The sequence below is a fragment of the Acartia tonsa genome, chromosome 9 (assembly GCF_053477335.1).
Source record: "Acartia tonsa isolate MP-2025a chromosome 9, ASM5347733v1, whole genome shotgun sequence".
NCBI classification, from domain to species: domain Eukaryota; kingdom Metazoa; phylum Arthropoda; class Copepoda; order Calanoida; family Acartiidae; genus Acartia; species Acartia tonsa.
This window is the reverse complement of record NC_137268.1, coordinates 8,049,451-8,062,999: the sequence shown is the minus strand read 5'-3', so window position 1 is coordinate 8,062,999 and position 13,549 is coordinate 8,049,451. Positions and strand designations below refer to the sequence as shown.

The following is a 13,549-nucleotide window of genomic DNA, read 5'->3' as shown; positions in this document are numbered from 1 at the left end:
ATAAGTGTTCTTGTTTTGATATAAAATGACACTTGAAATAGACATCAAATTATGGATAATAATTTCAACAGACACAAAATAATCACGTTCACCTTAACACAGGGACGATGTCGTTCAAAAGTAGCGCAGCAAAAAATGTATAATCCAGACAACTACATGGCCCAAGTGGTGGAAACCCTTTTCGTTTGCTAGAAAATTAGGGACTTGGCTGTGCATATATTTCCTTCGCTATTAGCTGATTTCAAAGACCTAATACAAAATCGGGACAGTGTCTCCAACCTAAGGGCAGAGTAACATATAGCTCATGCCCCCACTATTCTTTTACTTTAATATTGCACCAATAACTACATTTTAGCAGCTAAACTAATCTATAATTATAAATGTCTGTAACAACATTTTAGGGGAAACGAGATTTTCTTCTGCTATTCAAGATATACGGCTGAAAATAATTGTTAATTATAAAAAAACAAGGATGACAACATCCATAAGTAGCGAAGCACAAAAATATGTATAAGAATTTAAAGATTAGTTGTCAAAAGCATGTATTGTATATTAGGAAATAAATCACGAAACCTTTTCAAAATTTGTTTTAATTTCATAATATTTATATTTCAGTAATACGACTAACAGACTGAAGGCATAGGCGTCCAAGGGGGGGGTAATGGGGCGATTACCCCCCCCAAACGAATTTGGGGGTGCCGTAGGCACCCCCAAATTTTTTTCATTTTACCCCCCCCATTTAAAATTTACCCCTACCCTGAGGGTGCCGTAGGCACCCCCAACCATTTAGGAGGGGGTATTTACCCCCCCCCAAACAATTTTGGGGGGGTAAATACCCCCCCAAAATAGAAAATCTCTAACAAAAAAAATTTTGGGGCTGCCGTAGGCACCCCCAAATTTTTTTTCATTTTACCCCCCCCCATTTAAAATTTACCCCTACCCTGAGGGTGCCGTAGGCACCCCCAACCATTTAGGAGGGGGTATTTACCCCCCCCAAAATAGAAAATCTCTAACAAAAAAAATTTTTGCGCGCTTCGCGCTCATTTTTAATACTAAATTTTTGATAAAATTTAAATTACTGTTTCAGGACCCACCAAGAGTCCATGGTCAATCATCTGTAAATGTACGCTGCTAAAATTTATATAACAAAATATTTAAAAAATCTATTATAAAATCAAAAACACTTCAGAAATATTATTAATCATATAATTAAAAAATTATAAAACAGAAAATTCGGACACTGAAACACACCAAAACAACGTCAGTTGCAATATACTCGCTGAAGCAGGAGCACATCCCTGTCGGGAAGATTATATACTTTTCTGTCGATACCACCAATTAGCACATATTCAGAGGTAATATATTATTATTGTAAGTCTATGTATTAAAAGATATACAGAAATGGTGAAATTGGCTTTTAAATACACCATAATATATCGTTTGTGTAATAGAAGTAACCTAATATAACTTTTGCACACTAAAATGGAAAATTATTAATGTTCGTCCTACAATTTAATTAGCACAGTGTGAATAGAACAATAGAATTATTAGTGTAGACCACACATGGTAATTACAAGATTAGAGTGTACAGGTAGAACATTTTTGCAGTTAACTAATAATTTTTAGCCCTTCTGGTGGAAGATATAATCCATATTTATATAGGTTATTTAGGCTGGACTGGTTGTTGCTTCCCTGGAAAGCGCAGCTAATAACATTTATTTATTAAGGACAGCTAAATCTGTGGATTGGGCTAGATTGTTTACATAATATTTACAACTATAATGTTAAGGACTATCACGGTTTGAGCACAACCAGGAAGATTGTTCACTAATGGTTTTGTTGGATCCTTCCTGGCATAAATACCTAATTCTCTAGTGGCTTTTTTGTGGCAGTTAAAGGTATGTACATAATGTACTGGATAGAAGGTTAAAATAAGTATATTAAGGTGTCATACTAGTAAAGTTAAATAGGAAAGTCACCTAACTTTGCCCGAAATCCAGGCTAGAGCCATTTGTACACACCAATAGAGTAAAAGTAGAGTATGTTGCTCCTCAGTTTAATCACAGAACTTGTGAAATAATAGTTGACTATGATCTGATTTGAAACTCCAATAGAATAATACTAGAGTTTAGTTGTAAGATATTAGTCATAACCCTTTGGATGGAGTACAGAATATTAAAACAGATATATTGATAGTCTTTATAATTTCAGTTTCAAGCTTGAATTGAATCACTCCCACAGAGCAAAAACTGCATCAATATATTAAATTTTAAAAATGTAATATTAGTCTGATTTATCTCTATTATATAATATGTACTCAAATATCGGCGCCACCAAAATTCGGCGCCCCACCTGGGCTTGATCTGGCGCCTAGTTAGTTTAGAATCGGCGCCTCGTTCTTTTAGCCGTAACCGGCGCCTCGTATCCTTTTCCGGCGCCTTTAAACTGTTGCCGGCGCCTCCGATTATATTCCGGCGCCCTTGTTAAGCCGTAGCCGGCGCCTCGTATCCTATTCCGGCGCCTTTAAACTGTTGCCGGCGCCTCCGATTATATCCCGGCGCCCTTGTTAAGCCGTAGCCGGCGCCTCGTATCCTATTCCGGCGCCTTAAACTGTTGCCGGCGCCTCTTATTATATTCCGGCGCCCTTAAACTGTTGCCGGCGCCTCCTATTATTGTCCGGCGCTCTTGTTAAGCCGTAACCGGCGCCTCGTATCCAATTCCGGCGCCTCCTATTATATTCCGGCGCCTTTGTTAAGCTGTAGCCGGCGCCTCGTATTATATTCCGGCGCCCCACTGATTAAGCACCGGCGCCTAAAGCAGATCTCAAAATCGGCGCCATCTTTATTGGCTACTTACAGCTAGCATCATTGATTTATTGCTAGCACATTTGAATAAGTAAGAGCCAGCGCCCAATGGTATCAAATATATATAAATAATTTATGTTGATAATATATGTGTAATGTTTAATCTTTAATATGATATGTGCTATGATCTATGTTTAGTTTAATCATAATTTGCTGTTAATAAATTGTGTTTTATTTATATGCATGTTAATCTATTAGCCGCGACTCGCAACAATTACCCCCCCAAAAATTTTATCCCTGGGGGAAATTTTGGGGGGGGTAAACAAATTTTACCCCTGCCAACAGATTTCAGGGGGGGTAATTACCCCCCCCAAGCAAATTTTACCCCCAGGGTAAAAATTTTGGAGGGGGTAAAAAAAAATTGCGCCTTTTTACCCCCCCCCAAACCGAATTACCCCCACCTTAAAAAAATTTTACCCCCCCCAAAATAAAAAGCTTGGACGCCCCTGACTGACGGTCAAAGTAAATTACATACTGGATGCTCAAAACAACAGGAAATTTAATTTTGATATTTTTAACTACAAAAATTTTAAAAATCGGACCATAAACACCAAAGATATGAGGAAAAATGTGAAAAATATAAAAATAGCCAAAAACCTGCAAAAATGCAGTCTGACCACCATTGATGTTTTCTTGAAACGACAGGAAATTTAATTTTGATATCTATAACTGAAAAAATTTTGGAAATCGGACCATAAACACCGAAGATATGGAGAAAAATGTGAAAAATACAAAAATAGCCTAAAACCTGCTAAAAAGCGGTCCTATCGCTATTGATGTTTTATAGTTAATTGTGCTCCTTAATAATGGGAATGTTGTCAAAAAATTTCAGCCTTTTATCTTTTATAGGAGCCGATAAAATCACGTTTCCCCCAAACTAAGACATACGGACATTCAGACAGACGGACAGACGGACATTTCAAATTATAGAGTAGCTTCGCTACTAATAAGACTAATTTTCTATTTGTTAAAAACTTGGTAAAACAGACGCACAGACTTACTTCCCTGGTTATAAAGAAGCTTCGCTACTGATATGTTTTCTCCCAATTCTAATAAAACGTGCCAAGTTTCAGAACAAGAAGAGAATACCAACCAAGTTGAAGCCAATCTCCAACTCATATGACAAAGCATAAACTTAGCTACCAAACCGAATAAGTTAAACGCAATATTGTCAAAGTTTACAACATTTAGCTGGTTAGGCTAAATTGATTCAAGTGATAGATGTGATAAACAATTCAACTTTGCCAAAGAAAAAGCAGTTCAATTCAATACTTTAAACTTAGATTAAAATTATGTTATGAAGTACTTATAAGCTATAATTTGTGAGAATATTAAATAAAGCTAGATTTTCCAAGAATAAATAAATAAAGATTTATCCAATGCTTAATTAAACTCTAGCAAGCTACCAGATGTATTTTGCTTTTCTTATAACAATAGAAACTCAGAGTAAACTGCATAGCCGGCTTATACAAGTACAACTTGATGCGCTACCGTACCCTTACTCCTAGAATCCAAGCTATTAAGCTACAGAGCTGTACTAATCAGTGTCCCAAAATCTAATTCAGCATGTATTATACAACTTAATATTTCTTATCAAGCATCCTTAAAGAGAGGTACAACTATAGAGGTTCCCATGTTCCGGTATGCTCCAGGGCCTCTGGAGTGTCAACCGGTGCGAGTGTCCCCCTAGGGCCGCGACCAATGGCCACAAATATACTAGCATTCTCTAGGGCCTCTAGAGTGTCATCTAGTTGCAATTGCTTGTACACAAGGTTCTCAATTGCATTTGTGTCGTGCGTTTCAGTCCCTAAAGCTCCAAACGCCTACAGATAGCTGTCCTTTAATCTCTAGTAATTTTACAAGATTTAAAATATTTGTATCTACTATATATGTAATTGCTAACCACGTTGATTCCTAACCCTCAACTAAGAATGATTCTATTTTTGCACTTGAATAATTCCTAATCAAGTTGGAGGAAAGAACTCCACTCTTTACTAACGTTTTCCAAAGGTACTAGGGCTTTCTAACAAGCTTTGATATTAGCAACTACTTTGAATTTCTAAATAAAAGAAATCATCAAAGTATTTTTGAAGTTACTTTATATTTAGACAATATAGTAGCAAAGGTCCTTTAATAAGTTGTACATGTAGACTATCATAACCTAATGAATATCAACTATATACATAACCACTAATCACGCTATTCCCTCCGCAGGAATAACTCCGCTCTTTACTAACCGCTTCCAAAGGTACTAGGGCTTTCTAACAAGCTTTAAATTAGTAATTATTTTGCTTTCTAAGAAAAAGTCTATTAGATAAAGAATATTTAAATAATAAACATTTACCAAGATAATATAGAGGCAAAGGTCCTTTAGTAAGTTATGATATGCTTATAAGTTAAGTTTTTAAATTAGTTTTACTTTTACTCTTAAACTGCTTAAGTAATGGCAAAATTAATACAAAGACCTAAGTGTTGTAAACACTTCCACGCGAAGATCTCCTATTATTTATTAACTTTTGTGCAATAAAGAATTGTTGTCTCACAACTTCAAGTTCAAATTATTCAATATATACCAAAGTGAAAAATGTACTAAGTGTTTATTGTTTATACTTTATTGTTGATTAAATGTGAGTATCATAGTTTAGTATTGTATTCTAACATAAGTATAATAATGTTTTTTAAGTTATTTTCAATTATTTTATATAAGGTTAAATATGTTTTATGACAGTTAAAACATATCTTTGGATTTGCAAAGTGTAAACCATAAGTTCTTAATAAGAAAGTAAACTTTAAACTTATAATATTTGATTCTTTAAGATTTTCTTTACACTTGACATGTAATTGTTTGTTATCCAAATACTTTGAAAAATAATCATCAAACTTCATTATGTTTTGTAAATTTACAAGTCCAAAGATATAATAGTTAAACTTAGATAAATTTGCTAAAGATAGTTTTTTAAAGCAGCATAAGTATATGATTTTTCAGAACTTAGCCTATTTCTCTAGTTTTGAGTTTCATTTGATTTTTACAAGTCCCAACAGGGAACTTGTAAAATTTCTATAAATCTCAATAAGAGTAAAACAGAAATTAAGATAAATGAAAAATTGATACACATAAAAATAAACACCATTCTAATCAAAACTAACAGAATGGTTAAGAAAAGAGATAGTATACAGATAAACACATTAGATAGGTTAAACATTAAGAGATACAGAGGTTAAATAAAAGATGTGCAAGGCTCATTGAGAACCAAATACTTTGCTGCTCTATTTATACTGAGATCTTAGAATGTTCTAGAATTTAGTTAATGGCATAATCTGATGCAATCCTAGCTTTTTGTGCAATAAAAAGTATAACAAAAACTTCTACATCAGTTTTTGTCATATAATAAAGAAGATTCTGGAAACTTACACATGATGCAATATTAGCTGTTTATGTCATAATAAAACTTCTACATCAGTTTTTGTCATATAATAAAGAAGATTCTGGAAACTTACACATGATGCAATATTAGCTTTTTATGTATGACAAAAACTTATTCATTGGTTTTTGCTTGTATAATTAAAGTGTTTCTAAGAACATTCTAGTATCTATATACAATTACATAATACAAAATAATGATGAAATTATTGAATCACAGTAAATAACTATACTCTTGTTTCCTACAAAAAGTCTAGAATATTCTAGATATAAAACACAATTATATAACTTTGAATTGTTGTGCAATCCTAGTTTTTGCTCTAGTAAAATTGTAGCAAAAACTGCACTTTCTGTGGGAAACTCAAAATATACTAATACTTGGTTTTTTTTTTGTATTTTAAAACTACAATTCTTTTTATGTTTTTTTTTATTTTTAGAACTTTTTTATTTAGTTTACTGGACATTAGTCAAATTGATTTTTTTTGTATTTTTTAATAAAAAGTAAATCATCCTTCCCTCTCTGCATAAAAAACAAAAAAAAAATTTTCAATTGACGAGGGTGAAATCATTTTGTCTATGTTTCAAAACAAGGGTAAAAATTAGAGCAGGAGTCAGTCTCAGGATACTTCCACTTGGAAGAGAGACAAAAAGTAAGTTGAATCCTGAGTCACTGAACAAATTTCTGATATTGACCAGAGATAAATCCAGAAACCTATCAACGTTCATTTTTCCCTCCCCTGAGAATTTAGCTCTAATCTTTGAGCGAATCTCGTCCCTTGTATGGGGCATCCAAAAAATGTCCTCAGGGAAATACCCATACAATTTGAGACACTGGGCACTCATGTACCCAGAGTCCACGAGATATAGCTCTTCCCCTTGACTAAGAAGCACATTCAGGTCTCTAGGATTGTCCACTGGTACAATCCCATAGACCTTATCCACGAAGGTACATGAGTCAAGAATTTCCTGATCCTGTGCTCCAAGGCAAATATATTGGGAGCTGGGTATTGTTGTAGGACAACCATACACTTGGATCAGGTTTGTCTTAGTCTCATACAACTTCTGGTAATAACTGCTTCTATAGTGCTGTCTAATTACTAATTGATTACTTTCACTATCTTTAGTACTGGCATTAAAGAAACAATAATGGGGTGGGGGTGGTTGAGCAAAGAGATGGATATACTTCTTAGTCATGCTTTGTAATGCTGGCCTAAACCCCCCGCTACTTATGCTTGCCTGTTGAACTCTATGGATTCCCCAAGTTTCCCTAAACCTACTGAGAAGATTGAGTTCAACATTATTCTCATCAATTCTGAGCATGCAAGGAAGTATAGCTGCTCTTTTTTCAACAGCCCCTGTGAGTACAGCAATTTTATCGTAGTAGAGATTGTGTTTGAACAATGTTTCACTATCTATGTCTGTCAATTTATAATTAAATTTTTGTGTACAAGCTAAATAGGGTGATAGAGCATAACTTGGTTTAAAAATCAATGACGTGTTTGTGATTTCTGACAGTGTTGACTTCTCAGAAAAAGGGAGTGAGAAGTAAAAAGGTGAGTAAAGAGCCCGCCTATTTTGAATCTTTCTTTCAAGAAGATTTTTCTCTGCTGGGATGGAAAAAGACGTATTACAGTGATCGCCGATGAGGACAGGGAAGCTTTTTCTAATCAATCTTGGACTATCAAACCCCTCTAAAATTTCGAAGTCGTCGAAATCTTCAGCTACCTCATACGAATTTTCACTAACCTCCTTGTTCTCTGACTCTCCCTGACCATTCTCCTTGTTGACAACATGATGGCCGTTTGTTGTTGCAGGTGTACAGACCTCCATGTCTAAATAAAATATTTTTTGGTCACCCTGTTGTTAGATAATATGTTCCTTTAGTCTTAAAACAACTTCATTATAGTAAAGTGTTTTTTATTTGGGTGTTTTCTCCATGATGCCACTTTTAAGAAATTGGCTTATTGACTTCAGTTATGAAAATGATGTGCATGATGAGAAAGTGATCCTTTACACTACACAACCCAATCTATCTGTTAAAGATGCGTTGAATATTAGTGATTCCTCCTATGTTGATTTTTCCTCTGACTACTTTACTACTTTTCCATCTTCCCCTGACATTCCTTTCTTGGAATCTACTTTAGAAAAACCAGCTCTATTGCAAGAAACTCTAACCCAGCTTGCTACACATCTATCTACTGATAACTCAAAGTTACCTTCAGTTACATCTGAGGCTTCAACAGCTGCTCCATCCTCTGTATTCTCACCAACCTCATCAGCTTCTTTGCTTTCAGTAGGGTCACCCTTATCCTCAGCAACCACTTTAGAATCTGATGTAGCAACGCTGTCTTCTCCGTTGCCAACGCCCACAACTTCGCCTCCATCATCAAGAGTGGTCTCATCTCCGTCCACCACGATGATAACTTCAGGTTCCGGTCTCTCAATTATCTCTATGTCTACCTCCACCTCCTCCTCTCTCCGGGTCTTGGAGGCAGATTCTGAGGAACTTTCTGAGCCTGAAATTCGAAAAAATTTTAGGACCCAAGAAATGGTTTCAACTCCTTTTAAAGAAGTGAAATTGGATCCTCTAACCACTTATCTACCAAAAGTTCCTACCACTAAAATACCTTCTCCTAAACTCAATGGTAAAGTTACAAATAAGCGAAAACTTAAATCTGGTCCTCAAACCCAGGTTGGAAACTTTTCCACAAAAACTTATAGTTTACCAAATATTCCCAGTTTTACCCCAAAACCGAGTCCTGCCTATAACAAATCTATCCACCGTGATTATGGTTTGGCTGCCAAGAATTCCTATCAGTCAATTTATGAAATAATTAGCAGGTAAATTTTAAAAGAAAAAAAATTGTTTACCTATCATTTTTAATAAAATGTATTTTTTTTTATAGCCCAGGTTATTTCTCCATTTTGGTTATTGGTGGTACAATTCTAGTGGCCCTATTTCTTATCCTAATATTACTCGCTTTGCTTGCATTGGGTAAGATTTTATTTTATGCTATTTTATGAAATTAATTTGCAGACTTTTTTATTGGGTGCGAACGATTTTATAGTCTGTTAGTCTATATAGATTATATATATTTATGATACTATTATCAAAAAGATCAAATTTCAATTTTTAAAATGGCCAATACTGATCGCGTGTGTCCAAAAAATTATAAGAATAAGATGGAAAAAATAAAATTAAACCAATAGATATTATTTTTAGACTTTAATTTAGTTTATTTTGCTTTTGTTATATTCTCTTTTACTTTAATTAAATTTCCTTATTCATAATGTCGTCTTCGTGTATAGGTTTCGCGATTTTCATTTTTCAAACTTCATAATTATCAGCGGCATTCTTAATTTCTATTGCGTATTTACTAGAACGGTTAAATTTAAAAGAAAACTTATTATTTTTGTTGTTAATTGATTTTTTATTCGTAGGTCAAAAGTGTACTAAAAAGATTAAACGGCGTTCCCAGCAGAGTCAAACGGCTAGCTCAAGAGTTCATCGTGCTACCCAGAAAAACCTTGATCCTACCAAATATTTTAATACTACTAATTTTGGCCCCAATTTGTCTACTATCCCTCCTGACTCCGTTGTGAATAATCTGCAAAAATCTTTTTCAATCTAAAGTTTACTTAGTGTTTCCTATTGTTTTTGAGATAAACTAAATTCATACTTTCTATTACAGTTTAGAATTTTCATCTCTTGTGTAACTGAAAAGTACCAACTGCTAATAAGTTTTTTTTTACAGTAGTGTCAACAAAACAATTAAGCCCTGTAAGAACTATAAAAAATTGCCAACCTATGTTTTAACAAGGCGAATCCCCCTATTATACAGTTGTACATTATCCCAAAAAAAATGTTCTTTAAACACTATTATCTCTCTACTAATATTATCAATGCTTAAACTAATAAACACAAACATCAGTATGGATTATGCTTACCTATATATCTTTACTAATAATGTCAATAGATAAATTAATACCTATAATTATTGAGTTTAGATTTACTTACCTATTACTATAAAAAATTTTAATTTCAGATTTTTTTTTACAACAATGAGTATCCCGGATGGAAGTTCCCAGATTATCTTAAATAAAATTAAAACAATTCTCAATTCCCTTCTGCAAGAAGAACGCGATGAGGCTACGACCGATAAGTTATTTCTTGGTGCTGTTGCCCTTGGACTTTTGGCTCTCGGGTAAGTTTATTATTTTATTCTCCCCCTCTATTTCATTACTAGAACCAAATCCCCTTTCTCCTCTTTCCTCTCTTAAATATTTTAATTCTGACATTTGCTTATTTGCATTTTCAGCCCCAAAACTGCGTATGGTTAATATTTTTGGATAGCAGCTTTTTAGAAATATCATTTGACCTATTTTTTCACCCTTTTGGATGACATATGTTTTCCCTGATAAGTTATGAAGTATGAAATAAACATTACCCGAATAATCAGGATCTATGATCCCACCAGTGCATATTATATTTTTTAAACTTAAACTTGATCTCTCCCTAAGCATAGTAAAATGACTTTCGGGTGCTTTAATCTGGAAACGCAAATCTATCTTGACGCAATTTCTTGGTAAAATCTTTATGAGTCCAGGACTATAAAAGTCCAGGCCTACAGATAGCTTTGTAGCCCGGGTAGGCTTTTTGATACTAGCATCCGAAGTAATTACAGCTGTCATTTTTTTTAGAACGGCGGCGGTATTGAGGTTATGTTTTAAGAAGAGAAGACAAAATATTTCCCAACCAGGTAAAGTTTTTTTTTATCTCCTTTCTAATATGTTAATGACAATTATAAAAAATATGAGTATAGTAGTATAGATTATAATTAGATTTTTATTTAGTTTATGGTATTGACAGCTGTTTAAAACCCAATATTCGCTATAAGTGATGTTACAGGGATGTAAATATTCTTTAATAATCATTTAATATAGTTTAGTTAAAAGTCTTTTTATATTTTAGATCCCGAACGAGATGAGAGCCAAGAACTAGAGTTGCGTCACCATCACCAACAACCCCCTCGGACAAATCAGGCGATTGAAATGATGCCCCAACCCCCTGAGATAAATCTAGAGGTATATCAAATAAGGCTTTTATATCTTCTGAAAGAAATTATTATTTTTACTTTTATAAAAGTCATTCTAAACTTAAATAAACTTTGATATACAGTAGGCTATTTTTTTTATTCGATTGCATAGAATCCCTGCTAATTATTTATAGGTGTATTAAACTAATTATTAGCTACCTAATTCATTAAGTTTTACTTCGCTTCTGTAACTTTAATATACTAAGATTTTATACTAGGTTTTTGGTAATTAAACTTCTTTAATTCAAATGATTTAATTTACTTCCTTCTAATCTACTTTAAACTCCTCAAATCTTAAGTACCCTTTCTATAATATATACTGACTTTTTTTCTGATCATATATACTTTCAGATATTAAAACATAAATTCCTACCTAATAAAAATTTTTATTTATAGGCTCGTCTATCTGCGGAACTGGGACAGTCAAGAAACCCTTTCTTGCTGCCCGTGAATAGAGTAAGAAAAGTTTTCCTTATAAAACAAATCTTAACTACAGTACCTAGCTTACTATATGTGTAATTACAAATTTTATAAAAGTTTTACAGTATTTTAAAATTAAACTTTTCACCTATTATTTTCTAACAAATTATTTGGTAAAGCTAGTATTGTTTTTAAGTTTTTAAAGTTTTTCATTAAAGTTTTAACTACGCTAAGAAGCATTGCCCTCTGTACTTGCTTAGCTAAACGCATATTAACTTCAATGTATTCAAAAAATGTTGATGACTTATTTAAATCATCAGCTTGCTTATTCTTTCTAATGCAATGTTTACTTTTTTCCTTATTCTTTAAGTTACTAATTTTCTGCATTAATCTTAATCGGGTTTGTTGAATAAGCCATAATAAAATTTCTTCCATGAGTCGTAAATCTATATTGGAAGTCCTAACTATAATTTCATCCCTGCCCCTTAAATTAGAGGAGTTATTTCTAACTATAAGTTTATAGTTCTTTAGTTTGCACATCTTAAAGTTTTTTTTTTACTGAGAAATTATTTCCTTATTACAATAAATGAATGCTAATCAATTTTAATTTTGTTTCAGATGGTTCCAAACCCCAATATACACAACTGGTAAAAACTCTGCTTTTGGACCCACCTTTTCGGACTTTCAACTTTCGGACTCAATCTTTTCGGACTTTCAACTTTCGGACTCAATCTGTGATAAAAATTGTGATATACAAATTCAAAATTCTTTAAATTTCAATATTCATAACTGATAAAAAAAACTCTGCTTTCGGACCTTTTTTTTTATTCGGACTTTCAACTTTTGGACTTAATCTGTGATAAAAATTGTGATAAAAATATACAAATTCAAAATTCTCTAAATTTCACCACCAAAAATCTCATAAAATTAGTGAAAAAAAATTTCTTAAATCAAAAGAAATTCTTCATAAATTGTAATTACTCTAAATTTCACCACCAAAAATCTCATAAAATTAGTGAAAAAAAAAGTTTTTTAAATCAAAAGAAATTCTTCATAAATTGTAACTAAACATTTCGGTTTAAAGTTTCTGGCTTAAGTGATAAATATTATTTTGTTTTAACTACCTCAATAATTCAAACATAATAAACTACCTCGTGTCTTTTCGTGATATTTAGTAAACTAAGATCTCAAAGTTTAAATACCTATTATTCTATTTTCTTATATAATTTGGCATGTATAATAAAGATTTCAAAATTTCAAAATTCCTCCATCAAATTCTTATAAAAACAGTGATAAAATTATAAACTAATTCAATTACTATGTAATTTATGAATAATGTTTTGTTTTAAAGTTTTTGGCCTAAATAATAACTATGTTTTTTTTTATTAACTACCTCAGAAAATTCAATTTTGATAAGCTACCTTATATATTTTTTACTCAAATTTATACTTTAAAAATTGTACATAACTTTTTTTTTACTTAAACTAAATCTTTCAAAAATTTGTAAATAATATTCAAACTTAACTTAAATACAGTGTTGTTTTTAAAACGTGATTCTTCTTATCAAATATTTTACCTCCTCAGTAGTAAAAACTTATTATTTTTTTTAATTAACGCAAAACTTATAACTAAATGTTTCGGTTCAAGCTTTCGATATAACTTCAAGTTTTTTTTTACAAAAAATGTTACTTATGTAGTAATCTTTTAATATACATCTTGTTTATAGGAAAAGTCTTAGTCTAGATAAT

At 32.6% G+C, this 13,549-nt stretch overlaps 2 protein-coding genes and 1 long non-coding RNA gene across 3 annotated transcripts; 2 read left to right on the top strand and 1 right to left on the bottom strand.

Moving 5' to 3' along the window:
- The first annotated feature begins 1,105 nt into the window (after positions 1 to 1,105).
- On the top strand, positions 1,106 to 3,042 carry LOC145328131 (uncharacterized). The gene is made up of 3 exons (XR_013882343.1): positions 1,106 to 1,355; positions 1,790 to 1,898; positions 2,212 to 3,042. It is a non-coding gene; the product is annotated as an uncharacterized LOC145328131 (long non-coding RNA).
- Positions 3,043 to 5,460: 2,418 nt separating this feature from the next.
- On the bottom strand, positions 5,461 to 12,701 carry LOC145328128 (uncharacterized). Its single transcript, XM_080171707.1, has 3 exons — positions 12,474 to 12,701; positions 8,502 to 8,801; positions 5,461 to 8,117 (listed from the first exon to the last, which is right to left on the bottom strand). The coding sequence occupies exon 3, from the start codon at positions 8,113 to 8,115 to the stop codon at positions 6,832 to 6,834; it is 1,284 nt and encodes a 427-aa protein (XP_080027833.1). The 5' UTR covers positions 8,116 to 8,117; positions 8,502 to 8,801; positions 12,474 to 12,701; the 3' UTR covers positions 5,461 to 6,831.
- On the top strand, positions 9,190 to 12,062 carry LOC145328129 (uncharacterized). The gene is made up of 5 exons (XM_080171708.1): positions 9,190 to 9,280; positions 9,727 to 10,490; positions 10,987 to 11,045; positions 11,258 to 11,370; positions 11,778 to 12,062. The coding sequence occupies exons 2-5, from the start codon at positions 10,348 to 10,350 to the stop codon at positions 11,898 to 11,900; spliced, it is 438 nt and encodes a 145-aa protein (XP_080027834.1). The 5' UTR covers positions 9,190 to 9,280; positions 9,727 to 10,347; the 3' UTR covers positions 11,901 to 12,062.
- Positions 12,702 to 13,549: the final 848 nt, after the last annotated feature.